The sequence below is a fragment of the Gallinula chloropus genome (assembly GCF_964237585.1).
Source record: "Gallinula chloropus genome assembly, chromosome: 1".
Classification (NCBI taxonomy): Eukaryota; Metazoa; Chordata; class Aves; order Gruiformes; family Rallidae; genus Gallinula; species Gallinula chloropus.
Window position 1 is genome coordinate 20,211,382 of NC_140085.1, and position 19,405 is coordinate 20,230,786.

Below are 19,405 nucleotides of genomic sequence, written 5' to 3' on the forward strand. Positions count from 1 at the left end.
ACAACATTGGCTGGTGAGTTCACCCGTCTCAGTCACCATTATGGGGACAGGAAGGTACAAGAACACCTCGCATGTGTCGCTGACAATGTGGTTTTGTTTGGCTTCTCACATTGCAAATGGCACCATTCCTAACAATGTCACTGTAAAGTAGATTAAAAGTGCCAAATTCTCAGTAGCATGACATCGTGGACAGTCAAGTCTGAAAAGTGTGTTGACAGCAAGTGTATTTATCTGCATCAGATGGAGTCTGGACACAATCACAGTAGGATTTCCTGTGTAGGAAATCCTTTCATAATTACGCCGCGCAGTCGTTGTTGTACTACATTTTAAACTGTGCTTCCCATGGAAGTTAAGCATGCTGAGGCTGTCTGTGTCTCCACGCATTGGTTTTTTGCTGTCTGATAGCTGAATCACTCCCTCTCCCTCCATAAATCTGGAAATGTCAGTAAATTGCAGTCACACTTGACCAAGAGGTCAACCTTTGCTTACTACTGTTAAGCAAAGGTGGTTGGATAGAGGAGAGCTGGCTCTCTGTTACAACTCTCGTTGGAAAACTCTTCCATGTGACATCAGCCTTACCAGATATAAAAAACACCTGCATGAGGATCTATCACAGAGACCTAGAAAAGAACAGTCTCCAGTGAACTGTCGGGCTGTATGAATCCTTGTTCTCAACTGTAGCAGCCACTTGCCTTCTCTAGGGACTGTTAAGTTTTCCTCTTCCACTATTTCAGGTACCACAGTGCACAACTAACCTGACTTGATTCTTACACACAGGGGGAAAAAAAAGGAGGAAAAATAAAAAGATAGAATTCTTCCTTGATAAGCTGAACAATAACTAGGTGCTTTGTGCTCTTATTTTCCCAAAGTGGTCTCTGGTTTAAAGGAAGGTGCAGATTTCTCAGTCTGAAGGAGAAATGGAAAAAATGATGGTTAACATGAATGCTGAATTGCAGCTGCAGCCCTGGTGATACCAAGAAGTTACTCACAGAGTACTTCATTGCTTCAGCCAAGGACTTTTGTGCCAGAACAGTCTGCTTTCATTTTAAGAGTTCTTGGGAAAGGCAGGCTGTGCTCTGGTGATACACGTCATTACAACTCCAACCCAGTGGGACCCTCTACGGTGGAAATACCACATGCAGTGATTATCAGAGCAGGAGAACCAAAGCCCATACTCTTCCCTGCTCCACTTCAACAGAGAGAGAGGCTGGCCGGTCAGATTCCCCAGTTGCATTTGCAAGAGGTGGTCATAACAGGAGCCTTCAGATGACTAGCAAGACCATCCAAGTAACACCTCTGAGTCCTGGTCCATGCTATGCATGGTGAGGAAAGAGGTGTTACACTCCAGACCACTGCCTAAGTGCGCTTGATGCTGAAGTGGAGTTTGAACTGCAGTGTTCTGAGACCAGCCATGCAGAGAAAGACTGGTGACAGTACCATGGAGAGGTACTGGTGGATGTAAAAGTGGACATGGCTTGGCAATGTGTGCTTGCAGCCCAGAAAGCCAACTGTATCCGAAGCTGCTCCAAAGAAATGTAGCCAGCAGGTCAAGGGAGGTGATTCTGCCCTTCTACTCCACTCTGCTGGGACCTCAGCTGGACTCATGCATCCAGCTCTGAAGTCCTCAGTACAGAAAAGGCATGTATCTGTTGGAGCAGGTCCGGAGGAAGACGGAATGATCAGAGCAATGGAGCACCTCTGCTTTGAGGAAGGGTTGAGAGAGTCAGTCTTGTTCAGCCTCGAGTAAAGAAGGCTTCATGTTGACCTGACTGCAGCCTTTCAATACTTAAAGGAGGCTAACAAGAGAGATGGGGACAGACTTTTAAGTAGTGCCTATTGTGATAGGAGAAGGATTAAGATTTTGAACTAAAAGAGGGTAGATTTAGATTGCACATTAGGAAAAAATTATTCTCTATGAGAATGGTGAGGCATTGGAACAGATTGCCCAGAGTGGTGGTGGAGGGCCCATCCCTGTCAGCATTCAAGGTCAGGTTTGATGAATCTCTGAGCAACTTGATCTAGTTAAAGGTGACCCCGCTTACTGCATGGGGGTTGGACTAGATGAACTTTAAAGATCCCTTCCAACCTAACATATTCTATGATTCTATGAACTGCAACTATTCCACAATTCTTCTGGAAATTACCATGCTATTGCTACATCCTTCAAAGTGGCTCTATCCGTGCCTTCCAATCACTGTTTTGCTCCAACATTCTTGCTTTTTGAAGTCTGATATCTTCTGAGATCCAGTCTCTAGGCTGGGCTGCCTGTGACTAAAAACTCCCACACTCATTTTCCACTACCTGAAACCAAGATCCCTTTGTTGTTAAAGGAGGCCCCATCGTCCTGGTTTATATAGTCCTCAAAAAGGAACTGCCCAGAGACTTGAGATTAGCCTCTGGCAACCTTTTATCAGCAAAACCTCCTTGCTGGACCTGAACTTGGGCCTTGAGCTGATCTAGGAGAGAAAGGTGAGGAGCTCAGAGTGTGGTGACCACTGTGTGTCATCTGGCCCCAGACCAGCAGCCATCTTTGTGCAGCCCAGACCAGACAGGAAATGTGATGTGCTTCACTTCAGAGAATTAGATTTGTGTATGGAAAAAGAGAGGTGTGCAGGGACACATATGCATATGCATGCCTAGCTGTGAACTGGGAAACCTTTTGGGCAGCAGATTTGCGTTTGTGCAGCTCTCTTGGCTTTTGAGGTGAGGGCAGTGTGTGCTGGGGGAGATATCTGCTTGTGGCAAATGGATCTTTACAACTAAACGTGCCCGGCAGGGCCTGTGAGGGGTCGTTCACCTGTGAAGGTGAGGGTGCATGAAGCTCTGGAAGAAAGTGGACATATTTTTTGCATCCCTTTCTGGCCTGTTGAAAGAACAAGCAATGCCAAACGGGCACTACAGCTGCTGCAGGGCAGCATTGCCTGTCAGGACTAGCTGTGAGGTGAAGGCGTGAGGAGGGGACGATTCTTCCCTCTGTGGAGTGAGTGATGTGCTTGGTTGGTTAGGGAGGCCATGGAATGGGTGTCACATCATCTGCAAGTGTGAGAGCTGTGCCGCAAGCTTGCTCACACTCAGCACTGCCCTCGTTCCACTCCCGCTCTGACCCAGGATGGATCCCCTGAAACTGGGGCACTGGTGGGGAGGCTGGTTTCTTTCTGGTGTTTCTTCGTCGATGACTCGAGTTACTTTTCACAAAACGGTCCATGGTTTTTCTACTGCAGATTGACTCCCATCCCCAGTTTCAGATTGATTTGTGCACGTGTGCAGACTGTGAAAGCCGTATGAGTGGTTGTTCTGGATAGCTGAAAGGGGAAGCTATGGGTCTCTTGACAGTGTCCCGAGAAGTCTGTTCTTCTCTCTCTCTTTTGCTTCCCAGCAATAGTTACAAACTGGTCCCAGTATATCTGAGCACTGCAAGCTAACACCTGATCCCTCCACCCTTGTTTCTGCACCTTATTGCTTTACCAGCAGGAAGTAGGACGTGGTTTGGGGCTTTTTATTCACGGCCTCGCTAGCCTTTTCGATACTGCAGGCCTCATCTCATTCTGACGAGGCAAGCAAGCAGCAGCTTCCTGTGCAAAGGTGAGACAGAGAAGAGACACTGCGTACATACAAGAGGAACAGCTCCACAGCAGAATTGCTGGGCTGGAGGCATCTCTCTCACCCCAGCAGCATTGGCTGACAGGTGGACATGTATTGAGGTAGGTAGGATATATACCTCCATCCCTCTCCCTTTCCCCCCACTCCCCACTCCCCTCACAGTTTGATGTCCAGCACCTGCTTCTATCCAACCCCAGTCCCTGGGGATTCCCTCTGTCTGGACAACCAGGTGTCTGGAGCTAGAAGGTAAAGGGGGCAATGCCAGCTCTCTCCCACGTGGGGATAGTTGATCTGAAAAGTGTCTTGGAAATAGTTTCGGTCTGACAAACTGAATCTCACTGTTGGGGAGGGCTGAGCACATATTTATCTCTCTGTCTCTCCACAGTTCTCTCAAATCATACACCACATCTCACAACCACGCTGCCTGCTTTCTTTCTTTCTTTCTCTCCCCTTTGTCTGTGAATGTGTTGTCGTCATGTTTTTCTTCCTCTGAACCTAATCTTTTATCACAACGGGAATCAATATTATACCTCATGCCAGCCCTTTATAAACCCTCTCTTCCCGCTCCCTTGGCAGTCCCAGTGGGACTCTTGTCTTGTTTCACTCAGCTCTGCCTGGGCTCCAGGTTTGCTGAGAGCTGAGGGTGGTCCCTTCTCCTGTGGACAGAGACAGATCTCAAGGTATGAGTGTCCAGGTGGATGGGGAGAGGGGGAGGCTTGGATGAGAAGCCTGTAACCCAGTCTGTCCAATATGGGGCATGGCAGTACAGGTGTTGTAAGACAAGGTGTCTCCCTCGGTGCCAGAGGTGGATGAGGGGTGCTGCAGAGTTTCCTAATTACAAAGCCCAAATGTTCTGCTACCCCTAAAATTATGGCTCTTTCCAAGGTAGCACAGGGTCTGCTTCATCAAGGGGTTGCATGGTTTGTGTGTGATTATGTACTGTATTGTGATATGGTAAAGCCCTTGACTTGCCAGAACTTGGTGAACTCCTTATTCTCCCTGATTTCCTTCCCTGTTCCAAACAAGCCATGCAAAATCTACCTCCTAGGCCATGAGATGTGCAACTAACTTTTGTCAGTTGCAGCTAGAGACCCCTCTTACTCAGCAAGCATCTAGTTATATCAGCCGTAGTGCTTACCAAAAAGAAGAGCTCTTCAAAACGCAAACCATGTGTAGCCAAGGCAGCACTCTCTACCTGAGTCAGCAAGCAGCCTGAAACAACACAGGCAGACTGCTGTGCACTCACACACATTTCCAGAAGGCTTTACTCCTGCAAACAACCTTTCTGTGTTGCACTGAAAACGGTTTCAGTGCTGAGCAAAGCACCCAAACCAGGAAAAAGATGAGGTGCTGAGGGAAAAGCACAGCTCCAGCTTGGAAAGTTTCTGTGCCTGGCAGATCAGCGCTGGCTTTGAGTCCTGCTCATGGTCAGAGGATGCCTCCTGTGAGATGACATCTTTCTAATTTGCATTGCTGAGCTATGTTGGGGGGGTGTCTTCTGTCTTTCAGTGTGTCACCAGTACAGATGAAGCCCTCTCTGCTGCTTATGTGTCACCTCTGGCTGTTCAACCTCACGTCTCTCTCACAGGCGTCAGACTCGACACAAGGTAAGAAGTGCTTCTCCTCACCTGTGCTAGCTGGGCGAGCAGGGAGAGGTGTCCGCTGGAACAGTGTGTGTGCCATGGTGTTTTGCTGCGCAGTGCTTGTGTTGTAACATAAAGCCACAGGAGGTTGCAGTAGTTAAAGGTCTCTTATGAGCACATCAGCCTCCAAGGACAGTGAAGCGAGTGTCTCTGTCTGTCTTACTTGGAGACAGATATCCAGCAGAGGAGTCAGTCTGGATGGGGCAGAATTGTCTGTGGTGATGGTTAATGCCCAACATCATTGCTAATTCAGTCATGCTGCTGTCCATCTCTTCTCTGCTGGCAGGTGCCTCCAGCCTGACTTGTACATATGACTCACGGGCAGCTCTCTTCTGTGACTGGAACCCAGGCAGGGACCTGGTTGAAGCACCGTGCCAGCTGGAGTTTATATCAAAGTTAGGTTTTTCTTACAGGTGGGTGACTGGAGAGGCTGAGGAAAGCCAATGCTTTGAATTAAAAGTGTCTCGGAAAGTTTATCACTTAAAAATGTAGGCTCTCCCTCCCCAGGCCATGTGTAGTGAAGTCACAGTCACAGAGCTGAGGGGCTTTGTCTTGAACTCTGTCTCTAATCCCGCGTGGGTTGAGGTGCTGGACACTGATCAGTGTTTGTCATCTGATGGTCCCAGACTGTCTAGCCCAGTCCAAGTTCCAGCTCCATAGCTGTGTTTCATTTTCAAAAAAATCCCTCTTTCTTGGTAGCCACCCTCTGAACTGAAAGGAATTTTCAACAGAAGAGGAGGATGTATAGAGATGGAGGCAGAGGAGGGTGGAATTAAAATTATCTAGGGGCCATTTGCCCATCGCCAGGATGAGATGGGATGTTGCACCCTTAGTAACAATAAATGAAGGAAAATATTGTTTCCCTTATCTCCCCTGGCCCTTTCATATCTCTCAGTTCATGATGTTTTCCTCTCCCACATATCTGCCAGCAAAGGAGTAGGTATGTGGCCAGTACTGCAATACTGTGGTCTCCAAGTATGACATCTCCAGCCAAGAGACTTAGCAGCCTACCCCAGGGCTTCCCTGGGTGCCTGTCATAAGGAGAGGGTCAGTGTGATTCTTGCAGTGTTGCATGACTGGCATAGAGACACCCCTACCAGGGTGAGATTGGTAAATATATTCCGGGGCCAGGTGCATGCACCTAGAAAGCCAGAACATTTATGTTGCTCCATCGGTGTTAACCACAGTGTGGGGCTGGATTTGGAACTATGCCATTGCTTGATCAGAGCTCTAGGACACCACCTCTTCTCACCATCAGCAAGTCCTGGGTTTGATCTGACCTTACAGATGGAGCAGCCAGCTCAGTCTGATATTTCCTCAGCTGCAACCCCATGGATCCTCTCCTACCCTGTCACCCCTTATGTTATAGCTCAGCTTGGGCTGTCTAGCCACACTTGTCAGAGCAGAAGACAGGTCATGGCGTAGCACTGTCAAGCGTGAGCCATGGTCCTGGCTGACTAGGATGTGACCTGGTTCAGAAGTTATGTCTCATGCAGCATCTGAAATGGTCTAGGACTGCCAGTGGCTTGAAGGAGACCTGTAAATCCTAAAGAGGCTGAAACAGGGACCTGCCTGCAAGGACCATGCTGGCGTGGTTGTGGGCAGCAGGTGTGTTTAGGCTCTGTATGCCCTCTGTTAACATTAAGCAGCAGAGGAAATAGCAAGAGGGTTTTGTGAAGACTTGGAAACTGGAAACCTGCTGTTATCTTTGGCTTGAAATAACTGGGATGCATTAACTCTGCAAGTGCCAACACATAAAATTTCTGAGTGATGCAGTGGGGAGAGAAAGTGGGATTACATCTTTACTGTAACCCCTTCAGCAAATACGGTAGGATACAAAATGCATTGAAAGACCTTTAGTGTTCCATAAAATTTGGCTAACTACAACCTCTTGCTTAAAACCCAGGTTATATTTGTCTTCTGAAGAATCCAGTGAGTTCTGTGAATTACCCAAAGCAGAACACACGACAGGACTGAGGAGATGCATCAAGACCTTCAGCGAAAACAGTAATGTGAGTAATTAATCTGGGATGTCCCAGCTAAGAACAAGGTAGAAAGGACTTGTATGTGGCTTTTGGGTGTATAAACATTGTGATGCCCAAGAGTGGTATAAAAAGCCCACACCTAATCCTTGACTCCAGTTCTGAGGTTGGGCCTGAAGTTGTATGCTGTTGATAATGCATCGCCCTTGTTGTTCCTCTGGATTCACTGTGAGCTGGGCAATGCTGACCTGACACATGTAGAGGAGATGTGAGGCGGACAGATCACATGCAATGTTCCATGTCTCAGTTACCTGGGTTTGGTCCCAATCTCTTCCTCTGAGAAGGGATGGACATCACCACCGGCTCTGAGGTCACCTCCTGACCTCATTTTCTCTGAAGAGGTCAGTACCATTTTCCAGACCATTAACTACTGTGAAGCCTGATGAGATGTGTCAAATGCAAGATGAAACAGCAACACATCACTGGAACTAATGGTGATGAAAATCCTCTAGCTATTATTCTTTATTTAAATCAGTCTTTTTTTAAGACTCATTATGTATTTCCTTGTCATATCCAGAACTACTGTAGTCCTTGTGTTTTCAGAAAACAACCCACCCAAATATGAGCTAATTCTCTTTACTGATAAAGTCACAATCAATTCCAATGACAGACAAGCTTTCTTACATTTGTACATCATCTGCAAAGATAAATTGCAGGGCTGGTAAACAGCTCCAAAACATTTTATTTCTAATCAAGCTAATTTCCCTACTGCTTATTTAATACTGTATGATGTATGTGGACCTTTAGTATCATTGTATTTCAAGAGTAATATTTAATACTAATGTCATCTTAACTTTACCAATGAATACAAAATGTTTTGGTGAAAATATTTTTCCTCAGTAAATGTCACTCTGAGAAAGTAACTTTTTTCCTTCTTAGTCAGCACATACAGCAATCCTAGCAAAGCAGCATATCACAACATTTTGTACCCTTCTCTCTAATGAACAAAAAACATCCAATCACATCAGGTATACATTTTTGGTTCTTCACTCACCACCAAAACTCATGCCTTTCAGCCACATATAACCTCCATAATTATTGTAAAGCATTCTTAAAGCTCTTATACAAAGGCAATGCTTCAAAATAGGAATGCTTATTGATGAGGCCTCTGTATCATCAATGGCAAATTTCCTTGGCAGAGTCAAATCTTCACCACTGCAGACCGTCTTACCATCTCTGTCCATTGCCGCATTGGAGAGAACAGTTCTACACCTGTGCGAATAGAAGGTTTCAGCCCGCTTGCAAATAGTGAGTACTCATCTTTCTTGCAGTCTTTGAAGCTCCCCCATGAAATGATAGGTAATTCCTCTTCCCCATCCACCCCTATGCAACACCCATAGCTGGTTTTAGACTTGTGTCTTTTCCTTGTCCCTTGCTGCAACTAGCATGGATGAATGGCATCGACTCCTGCCATGGGCATCTCTAACATGCAGCGTTATTCCAGCCACTGCCTGTCCTGTGCCTGGGACACTGTTGAATGGTAGTGCTTTGCACTAGGAGTTTTGGCTTCCAATAGGCAATGACAGCTCAGCTGACCTGAAAAATGCACAGTGCAAGGAGAAAGGAAAATGTTGCTGCTTTTCTCCTTCCCCTCTTACCAGATATGTGCTTCCACCCTCCTTTAAGGTAGCTATGGCATGCATCAGTCTTTGCTGAAAGGATTCCACTCACCAATCCAGCAGAAAAACATCTGCTTGGCTCATTTTTATTTTTTCCCCTGGATGTGTGAGTGTACCTAGCTCAAGGAGAAGTCCAATAAAGGTGCTGGAAGTTGAGACACAGGAAGGGATGGCTGGAATCAGGGAATGTGAAGGATCAGCTCAGAGAGTCTGTGTAACTCCATCCTATGTGGCTTCAGCTCTCAGAAAGAGCAGCTGGGATGCTGCTCAACCATGGTCCATTCCTGTCTGTACAATTGCCTTGTGGACCACCCCTGCAAGATAGGATGTGTAGCGGCATGGGGTTGGTTGCACTGACTTCAGGGGACACTTTCACAGGCTCACAGGAGGAGCTGCCTTTAATCTAGTCCAGAGACTTTTGTCTGCAGTGACAGCAGGGATAAAGGAGGAATGGAGAGAGGGAATTCACTGACCATCTCATGTGGCCATGGTCATTGCTGGGTGGAGTCTGTGAGCATGGCCAAGAGACCAGCCCTGATGCAGTGGGGTTTGCGGTAAAACCCTGTTATGGACAGTGTGGAGGTATCAGCCCTGCTTCTTCTGTTTTCAGTAAAGCTGAGGCCTCCAGGAAATCTTCACCTGGTTAGCAAAACTGAAAACACCTACAACTTAACATGGAGCCTGAATATTTCCTCTCACTATTTGAATGGGGAGCGGGAATATCAAGTGCGGTACCGAACCACGAGTCAGTCCTGGGAGGTGAGTATGGAGGGGTGCACTGGGACCTGTCACCATACATATCCTGGTCTTCTTTACATCACACAGGACTTGCTCCTGGGCCTCCCCTCAGGATGAAATCAGTTTTAGTGAAGCTGGAGAACGGATGACACCTATCTGTGTCACCTGCTGCCAAGCATGTGGACATAACAGTGAGGCAGACAGGAATCCTATTTTATTTAGTGCTGTCACAAAGAAATCCAGACAGCTCCAGGACAGATCTGAAAGGGATGAAAGAAGCAAAGCAAAGAAGACTTGTACTCTGGGGTGAACAAGCAGTGCACAAGGCATAGGGATCTGAAACAGGTCCTTTCTGAGGGCCTTGGAAGAGACAGGTACATGAGGCTATAAGCCAGGGTGTTGATGATGCTCTAATTTTGCCCTACTCCCAGGAGGCCAGGAACTTCACCATTATGCAGGACCAGATGTGGGTGATGTTTGAGAGCCTCTCCCCTGACATGAAATATGAAGCAGCTGTCCGTGCAAGGCCAAGTGCCTCAAGTACCTTGAAAGGCGTGTGGAGCGACTGGAGTGAGACCATACTGTGGACGACACATGCTGACCGTAAGGATCGGAGTCAGGCAGTCTGGTTTGGAGGTAAAAAGGGGAAAACAAACTAGAAGGGACAAGCAGGCTGAGAAGCTGGAGAAAGATGGATAGGGAGGGCTGTGTTAATCAAAAAGCAATAGAAAGGTCGGAAATGATCTGTCCCTCCTCATCTGTTAGGTCAGACTGGCTCAACAGGGCTTTGGGGCAAAGACCCCATGACCCCAAATAGCCACTCTGACTTAAAGGAGCCAGGCAGATGTAAATCGGGGCTTACTTCTCCAGAGCAGCAAGGCCAGATGTGTGGTCTGCGGAAGCAGTGGTGAGGGCTGGCATTTTCTCAGGTGCTCTTGTGACCTAGGAACATAAATCCAGCTTTCTAAAAGGGCCTGGTTCACTGGAGCCATTGATCTGTGAAATGCAATGAAAAGGACCACTCAGCTACTGAACCAAAGGAGACCTGAGCCAAGGAAGCAAAGTCTCATAGAGAATCAAAGGAACTTACATGCATGTAAGTCCCTTCCAAAGCAGTCTGTTGAGACTTGCATCAGTCATTACCATGAACCACAGCATGGAGAATAGCTCCAGTCTTGAAAGATAATGCCCTGAGCAAGTCTCTTCAGTGAGTCACTGGCTGTGGTCTCTGTCATTTCTTTTCCAAAAAATAAGCAGATAGAGGTTATTCCCGCTCGTGTCGCCTCCACCCTACCCCTGCTCAGCCCCTCCCTGTTGTGCCTGGTGCTGGTATAAACAGAAGAGCTATGTTTAGAAAGGGCACTGTGTTGCTGTGGCGATCAAATTTTGACAGTGTGTGATGTCAATGAATAGGATACAGCCGCAACCAGTTGTCATAGCAACCAAGACCCAAAGATAACCAGGGTACCAGAGGCAGAGGAGACAGAGTGATCTAAGTAGCATCTCAAGGACAGGCAAAGAATGTCCTAAAAATGTCTCCTCCCTATTTTATTTTTCTCTGCTTCCTCACAGCTACTCTAGAGGAGCTCTGCAGGCCCAGACCAAGGGGTTCTAGGGATGGAGGGATTTGGGGGTAGAAGGCAGAGGGGACAGGCATCAGAACAGCAAGACCAAGCAAAAGTGTATTGAGGAGATGTGTGTGTAAGAGGCAGATTAAGAGAAGTCTGGGATAATGCCAAACAAGCCTGAGGAGGGCTGGCAGCATTGGTAATGTGGGAACTCAGTCTCTAACCCTACAATCCAAATACCAAAATCATCATGTGGTACAAAGTTCCTAGCCTCTCAAAGCTTTCTTATACCTGTCCAAAGATAGAAACCAACCCCTTGACCTCTAACCTTCTCCATCCTTGGGCCTCCTTCCTTCTCAAAGGCCTGTGAACCTCATGACTCCACTCCCCCACTGATTGATAATGGTGTTTCAAGTGCCCAACCCCACGCTGATTCTAGGACTTCCTGCTTTCCTTTGCAACAAAATAGACAGGTTGATGGACACTTCAACCAGTAGACTGTGGTACCTCATCTGTGCAACACCCAGCTGTGGTGGTGTTATGAACATGGGCTTTAACCTGTTCAGCCCAAGTTATCTATTAGGTATGCCAAGTAGACTCTGAAACCTATCTCAGCTCAAAGACATCCTACACAACACAGCAGAACTCATTTATCTGACCTGTATCATATTTTTTAATAATACAATGTTTTATATATTATATAAAATCATAATAAAGGCCCACTTTGATCAGCTTGAGCAGCCATGGAAGGGATGCAGCTCCCACTTCCAGAATCCTGGCTAACTTTTCACAGCAACTCCTCCATTCTCTCTCATTTTGCAGAAACATCTGGGCCGTTCTTGCCAGCTCTTATAGCAAGCACTTGTGTTATCGTGATCATCGTGACTCTCTTCCTTATTAACTTCCGGAACCTGAAATGGTAAATGAGAATCCAGCTTTCCTCTCTGTTCCCCTCCTATATTTTGTGTGTCTTCTCAAAACCCTGGCTATTTTTCACCTGGTATAGTTCAGGATAGAGAGTGACTTAAAAATATGGTTTATAGCCCAACCTTTTGAGGCTGACATTTGCCTGGGGAGATACATATCACCACCCAAGATGATGCCGGTTCACCGCTGTCATCATATTGTGCCGCACTCCCATGACCTTGTGCCATGCCCTGGCTGATCCAAAACAGCTGCCTCAACACTTCTGTTGTCTGTGGGTTAGAATGGTGTTACCTGGCAGGGATGCACCAAAACTGACTCTTAAAAAGAAGGCCACTGGGCTGAGCACTCCCTCAGCAGAGAGGACGAAGCAACCCTAGGTACCGCTACCTTCTTGCTTCGTTAAACACTGGCAAGAGCTCAGGCAGGGCTTGGTTACATTCAGTCTGCAGTCAAAAATGAGTACAGTTCTTCTTCTCCCTGGTCTGTGTAGTCCTGAAGTGTCTCATCACACTCTGGTAAACATCTACATGATACTTTAAAGGTCTGTTTGCCAGTCCTTCTACCCAGGCACTGTTTTTATGCAGGACTGAAAGTACCTCACTAGGTTACTCTGTGCAATAATATGGAGAGTGATGTGTCAGCATGGTAATGTTAGAAATGCCCTCAGATTTTGTCATCTCAGGACAGGGGCAGAGAAACAGGATGCTAATGTTTGTGGCAGAGAGCAAGGAGAAACGTTCCCAGGGACAAGGCAGAAGAGGCTGGGATGGTTCTTCTGTAAGGAAAGAAGAAGATGCATATGGAAGGAAGATGGGTATTGAGAAAGTCGCTGGTCATAATAGAAGGGCAAAGAAGTGTTGGCTATATGGCATAGAGAGAGATAAAAAATCCTCCTTTCACCACAGAGTATAATTAACCTGAGGGAATTGGGTGGAAGATAATGCTGAGGTAAGATCCAAGGAAGGATTAGACATGCATGAATAAAAATAGCATCTGCAGTGATGTAAGGTAGTTTATATGCAAGAACTAGCAAATTCCGATGCTTCAGAGAGTACACTGATTGCCTCCAGAGGTCAGGAGTGTTTTTCCTCAGAGCATCCCACACCAAAGCTTCAGCAAATTGCTGACAGGATCAGCCACCCTCTCTGAGGGATGGAGGAGCAGATCAGATCACTTAATGCTGCCTCAGGATGACAACATATTGTATCCAGTAAAGTACAGGCCACTGGGCTGGTGCAAGGCATGCTCAGAAGGCTTGCACGGCCAGCGTGTCCTACTTATGCCATACAGTGTCCTGCTAACAGGACAGCCAGCCAGCTGTGGCACAGCTTTGCCTGTGATGGTACCATTCAGGCCACATGAGTCACTGTAGCAGCAGCAGCAAAGGAAAGACAGGGCAACTCACGGTAGCTAGAGCTTGGATATGAGGGAGACCTGCCCAGCTTGTCATCAGAACAAAGGGCTAAGGGGCCAGGTGGAGAAGTTAAGGTGACTGGTCAAGGCAGGGAAGAAACCAGTGAAAAGCTAGTTACGCTCCCCTTGAGAGAAGGCTGAGGGGAGTGTACTGTCAGGTTTAACTGCCTCATCTCTAGACATCTCATCCTTCAGCTACTGCATTTTAGTCCACTTAAGAGCATAAAGAGCCCTCAGCCTTGTATTTGACCTCTCCCCATGCCAGGGTAGTACCTGTGAGCTGTGATGTTCTATCCTCACCACAGTGCCAGGATCAGATCCTGCTTCATTCCTCCTTCTCATGTTCTTTTTTCAAGGTTTAAGAAGATCCTGAAGATTCATATCCCAGACCCCGAGAAGTTCTTTCCCCCACTTGTTTCAGTTCATGGAGGTGATATTCAGGTATGGGACTGGGGATGGAGCCACTTGGTAATGAGGGAAACATGAGGGCAAGGAGGATCCAACTGCACATGTCTGGGAAAAATAGCTGGTTGCTGGACCTACATGTGCACACAAAACACATGTGCCTGTAACCCCAGCTGCCACGTTCTCTGCTCAAGTTTTATTTTCTGACCTTCTAAAACCTGACACTTGGCTGAGGCATCTCTAATTACAGAACTGAGAAACCCCAAACTACGCAAACCTCAGCACAAGGGACCTCAGATCTCCTTCCACTCCACTTCTGCCCCTCCCTGCTTGCCTTCGGCTGCCCAGCTCTTCCCCAGAGTTACTGCTGTGATACCCTCCTCCTGGATGTGAGCCTTTCCTCTGCTCCTAATGTGAATTGCTGTCATGCTGGTTGGCACTTAGCCAGTTTCTGCATTCTCGTTCTCCCTCCCTTTTTTTCTCCAGGCTCACTTTCTCCCTTCCCCTAATCTCTCCTTGAGTATAGGCAGCTACAAGGAGACACCATTCTGTGCAGTACTGAAGGGAGTGTCAGATGCAAGATGTGGGAGGCGATCTCAAGGGACATCTCACTTTAAGAAGTGGTGAAACAAATGGCAGAGGATCCAGAGGACAGCAAAGTTTTGGAAAAGCTTAAGTGCAAAAAGCCTTAGAAAGCCACAGGGGCAGAGCGGGGGGTAGGGGGTGAAGGTGTGCAACGGGCACTGGAGACACTTTCTCAGTGCAAAAAGAAATAGAAAAACTGGCTTTACTGGCCATAAAGACAGTTAAGTTAGATGTTATCAAAACTGGTTTATTTTTAAGGAGAACGATGGACTGCAGGATATCACTCATGGTAAGTGTGAAAATCTAGGCAAAAGGGGCCTGGAAGAGCACTTCAGACAAGAAATCTGCATAGGGCCACACAGATTTATCAGGAACTGGTTCAGCACCTAGGAATAGATTGCATGAGATGCATCTCAGTACCACTTTTTGTGCTTCCACATTCACTTCATCTTGTAAATTTTTTCTTCCTTTAATTCTCCATCTTCCATTCCCCCCTCTAGAAATCACAAAACATAGGCTTGCAAGATCTGCTCAGGGTTTCAAAGTGACAGAAAGATATACTGTCTCTGAAAATCCTGCAGATGAGACATCATGAATGTGAATTTCACACCCCACTACCTCCAGCAACTCTTGCTTGGATGGAGAAACGGTCATTTGGTTGCTGTGGGTACTCAAGAGAAGAAACCTTTGGTTTCTCACTGAGAGTTATACTTGGCATGTAACAATCTCCCTCCTTTGTTTCTTCCTCATCAGAAATGGCTCTCGTCCCCATTCTCCACATCTTCCTACTGTGTGAACAGCACAACCCCGGAGATCTCCATACTTGAGGTGATGCAGAAGAATGACCATGAATCCCAGTTTCTGTTATCCAAGGGAACCCTGACTCCTGATCCTCCCTTAGAAACTAGTGGGCACTCTGTATCCAGCTGCTTCACCAACCAAGGGTACTTCTTCTTCCACCTTCCCAACTCCTTTGAGATCGAGCCCTGTCAGGTCTACTTCACCTATGAGCCTTTTACCCAGGAGGGCAGTGGCAATGAGGATGGCGAGTCTTACCATGGTCTCCCCTCCCCGGACCTCTGCACATTGACAGAGAACATGCCCATGTTGCCCCACAATTTCCTTCACTGTATCAAAGCAACCGAGGGCTTCCAAAACAACTCCTTCATGGAAGAGACAGAAGGTGAAGCCCAGCAGGCCATAGCTATTTCTGGGGCTCTCCAGTCAAGTGAGGGCACCGCACCCACACCAGTTCTGAAACAAGGTGAGAAGGTGATGGACAAAACAGATTTACAACCTGCTGAGGCCTTTTGCCATCTAGACACTGACTTTCCTGACCCACCGGACCTGAATGACAGTGATACTAACGATGTAATGGAGGAGAGTGGAAAGGTGGGTACTCTGCCTGGCCCCTGTACACCAGCAGCATGTGCTACCTCTTCTTTCTCTGAGGATCCACCTTTAAGGCAAAGCCAGGAGGAGGATCCATGCAGAACAGCCTTCTCCAGCCAGGTCCTAAACACTGGTGCCTACCTTTCTCTGAGGGACCTCCAAAGCCAGTACAGCCATTGCTCTGTCTAGGATGTGCCTGCAGAAAACCACAGGTGGGAAAGGTCTTCTCTGCAAGAAAGGCTAGGTGGACAGATTTTCTATTCATGACATGAATGTGACTTCAGTATCGAACCCTCTGAGACTGTTCCTTATTGAGGCTGGAGAACACAGTTACTCTAGAGGGTTCCAAAACCAGAAAAGGGATAGGATGGACAAGGATGGCTACATGGATAGCACTCCTTCCCAAGGTAAAGTGTTAGTGAAACAGACCACCGGAAATGAGAGGCCATTTTGCATGGATAGCTGGGCTAATGGACAGTAAAGCCACACATGGATAATGATAAAGGCTCTTCAGTGGCTACACAGCTAATGAAGACATAGAAGACGATTCTTAGACATACAGGCAAGCAAGGACTCACCTTCATAACTGAACCTGTTTCTGTTATTACTGGATCAAAATGGCATAGAAACCCCTTCCCACACTGCTCAAGTGCCATCCTGAACCTCACCAGCTTGTTTTTTCCTTCCCAGCTCCCAGTAGGCGGCTGTGCCAGCATTTCCATGCTCTGCACTCAGCTTTGAGGCTGAGCACGCACATGGTTCATTTGCCTTACCCAGCTGAAAGACCTCTAATGGGAGAAGAAGCTCCTAAAGAGGTAGATACGGGATTTTGTACAAGGGACAGTAGCACTGCCAGTCAGTGCTGGGGCCAATAATGAAATGGCTGAAAATATCTCCTCCTGACTAAGGGTGCAATTGATTCTCTGATGTCCCCACTTCACGTTTTAATCAGAGATAACATTCTGAACTACTTAGTCCAGCTTTAGACTCAAGTCTCTAAGGTCGTCTCAGAGCCACAACTGTGTCAGCTGTGTAAGCAGTGCAGCGCAAAAAGAAATCCCCATTGTTGGGTTAAAAATACTGGGGAAATCCCCCCCCTCCTCCCCCTTCTTTCCCCCAGGTCTGACGATGGCAGTAAAAAGAACGCACACGATTTCCCATTCTTGCTGCGCTATTTTTCATGAAATCGAAAGCCTCTCTGCCCTGCTGGCAAAAGACAGTTATTTGACTATGATAAGCTGATTGCAGAATAGTTCATCCCACATCCTGTATTAGTGGAAAACATCGCAACGGTGCTGCCTATTCCTTCCATTGCTCAAAGGAAACCATTGCCTAATTAGCAGCAAAGATATGGTGAATGAGTCCAGAAAACTAACCCACAAATCAGCACCTTTGCTGAAAAGAAAAACCTCATTCCACTCACAAAGAATGAGGATAGCAAAAACTATGGGGTGTTGGGATTTTTTTTTTATTTTCACTCTGCATTTACTGATCTGAGTTGAGAAAAAGTAGCACACCATAGAAGAAAAGTGACAAGGCAAAGGAAGACAGACTGTTCTGGCTACATCTATCCTTGCATTCAACATCTGTACTTTCTGTATGCTTTCTTGCCATATTTCTGGACTATTCAGCAGTGGGAAAATACCAACCCTGTGCTAAAAAATCTTCCTTCAAAGAGTTTTTTTTTATCAAAAAGGTCAAAGATATCAAACTTCTTGGTACTTCTGTCACTCCTGTGAGTATCACCCAGAACTAATTCTTCCCTACCTCTGTCTGTACTAGTGTCGAGCTTCCCCTTTGTCCTGGTCCCACACTGTTACCTGACCTTGCATTATGTGGTCTGAATATCATTATGAGTCCCAGCTATGGGGTCACCCACTGGCTTGGATTTCACCTCAGAAGAGCTGCTCAAAGGAGTTGAGCCTGCCTGTAGCTGAGAGGGCTGAGGGAGCTGTACCTCTCCTCTCATCAGCTTCCTCACCACCTGCATCAAGATGTGGACTGCTCCATTGTCTCAGGGAGATAGCAGGTGAAGAAGATCCCATAGCTTCCCAGATAGGGAAGACAAGGCTTGCTCAGCTGTTTGCTGTACTTAAGGAATTTTCCCAGATGGAGTTCAAAAAGAGACACTGACTCCCTTGCCCCTGATGGGCTATTTGCTATCCTATGTAAGCCAAGCACCCCAGTTGTACTGATGGTTGTTCTGTCCCAAGATAGGTCTTCATAAGCTTTTCAATTATTCTTGCTGCTAAAATGAGTACAAGAGAAAAAAAAAAAGCCTCTTTGTAAATAAAAGAAATATTAATGAATACACATTGTTTTTTCTGTCCTTCGGTGGGTATGTGTGGGTGGATTAACAGGTTTTCTAAATAGGCAAGTGGGCAAAGCTTTGCTCTGACCCATACACCTTTAGCTCTCCTTCCTACTCCCTTCTCCAAGGAACTCAGCCACCAAAACCATAAAATAGAGTTGGAAGGGATCCTGCTGCAAGACCCTGAGGACCATCCTGCTGGCTCAGTATTTCCTCCCCCCACCCCTTGTGAAAATGCTGACAGCTTTCAAGCTGGCAAGCTGTTAGTACTGTGTTCACAGCCATGCTGGGTGTGAATGTGTGACACACTGCGGCAGGAAGTGCTCGACATCAGATCTAGTGATAACTGGACCTTTCTTCCAGGAAGACAAGATCATGTGGTCTCATATGTGAGTAACCCAGGTTGTGAATACCAAAGACAGAACGCCCTCAGTGATACGGGGCCCTTTCTCTGCTGGGTTGCCAACAGCGCTTTGGAAATGTCACATGAGGAGTGGTACCCTCTCAGGCAGATGCAAACACTCTGTGTGGTTCATAAAACCACAGAAATATGCTATGACAGTATCCATCGGTACCATAGACAAACCAAAGCTGCACACCAGCACTGTGTGGAAACTACTGAGCTAACAGCCACAGACTCAGTCCTCTCTTTCTCTTTACCCCAGAGGCAGCAAAGATAGCTGTCACCTCTCTCCTCTCTCTCTTTCTTTTTTTAAGATACCTTGTTTGTAAATAGGCAACACCACTCTCATCCCCCTCCCACATCCCTTCTTTTTTTTTTTTTTTTACTGTGGATAAGCAAAAAGTCAAGGGTACTTGCAGCAAAGGAATTCCTCTGAAGTCAAATCTGATCAAGGTTTTGGGTCCTTGGTTGATTCAAAAGCCTGCGGTGATAGATGTGGTATGCTTGCTTAGATAGATCAGATTGAGATTCTATATTTTTTGTTCTGCTGAAAACACCAAAGAAGAAGGATGCTTCTTTCCAGGAAAGTTGGATACAAAAAAGTAAGGTCTCTGGCACTGGGAAATACCCTCAGCTGGGTTCTGACACTCTAGCAAGCCCTCATAGCATAAGCTTGGGAAAACCATATAAAAATAATTATCTGCCTAAAGATGCAGCTAGTCTCCTGTTATCTGGGGAAATTTTGGCTCAAAGAAAATT

At 46.7% G+C, this 19,405-nt stretch overlaps 1 protein-coding gene across 1 annotated transcript; it reads left to right on the plus strand.

Annotated features, from left to right (window-relative positions):
* Window positions 1-5,080: 5,080 nt before the first annotated feature.
* On the plus strand, window positions 5,081-16,121 carry IL2RB (interleukin 2 receptor subunit beta; the record flags this gene model as incomplete). The annotated part of the gene is made up of 9 exons (XM_084277907.1): window positions 5,081-5,207; window positions 5,530-5,656; window positions 7,150-7,255; window positions 8,425-8,533; window positions 9,515-9,663; window positions 10,074-10,245; window positions 12,033-12,129; window positions 13,907-13,991; window positions 15,294-16,121. 9 exons carry the CDS (start codon window positions 5,081-5,083, stop codon window positions 16,119-16,121), a joined length of 1,800 nt encoding a protein of 599 aa, XP_084134033.1.
* Between the last annotated feature and the right edge of the window lie 3,284 nt (window positions 16,122-19,405).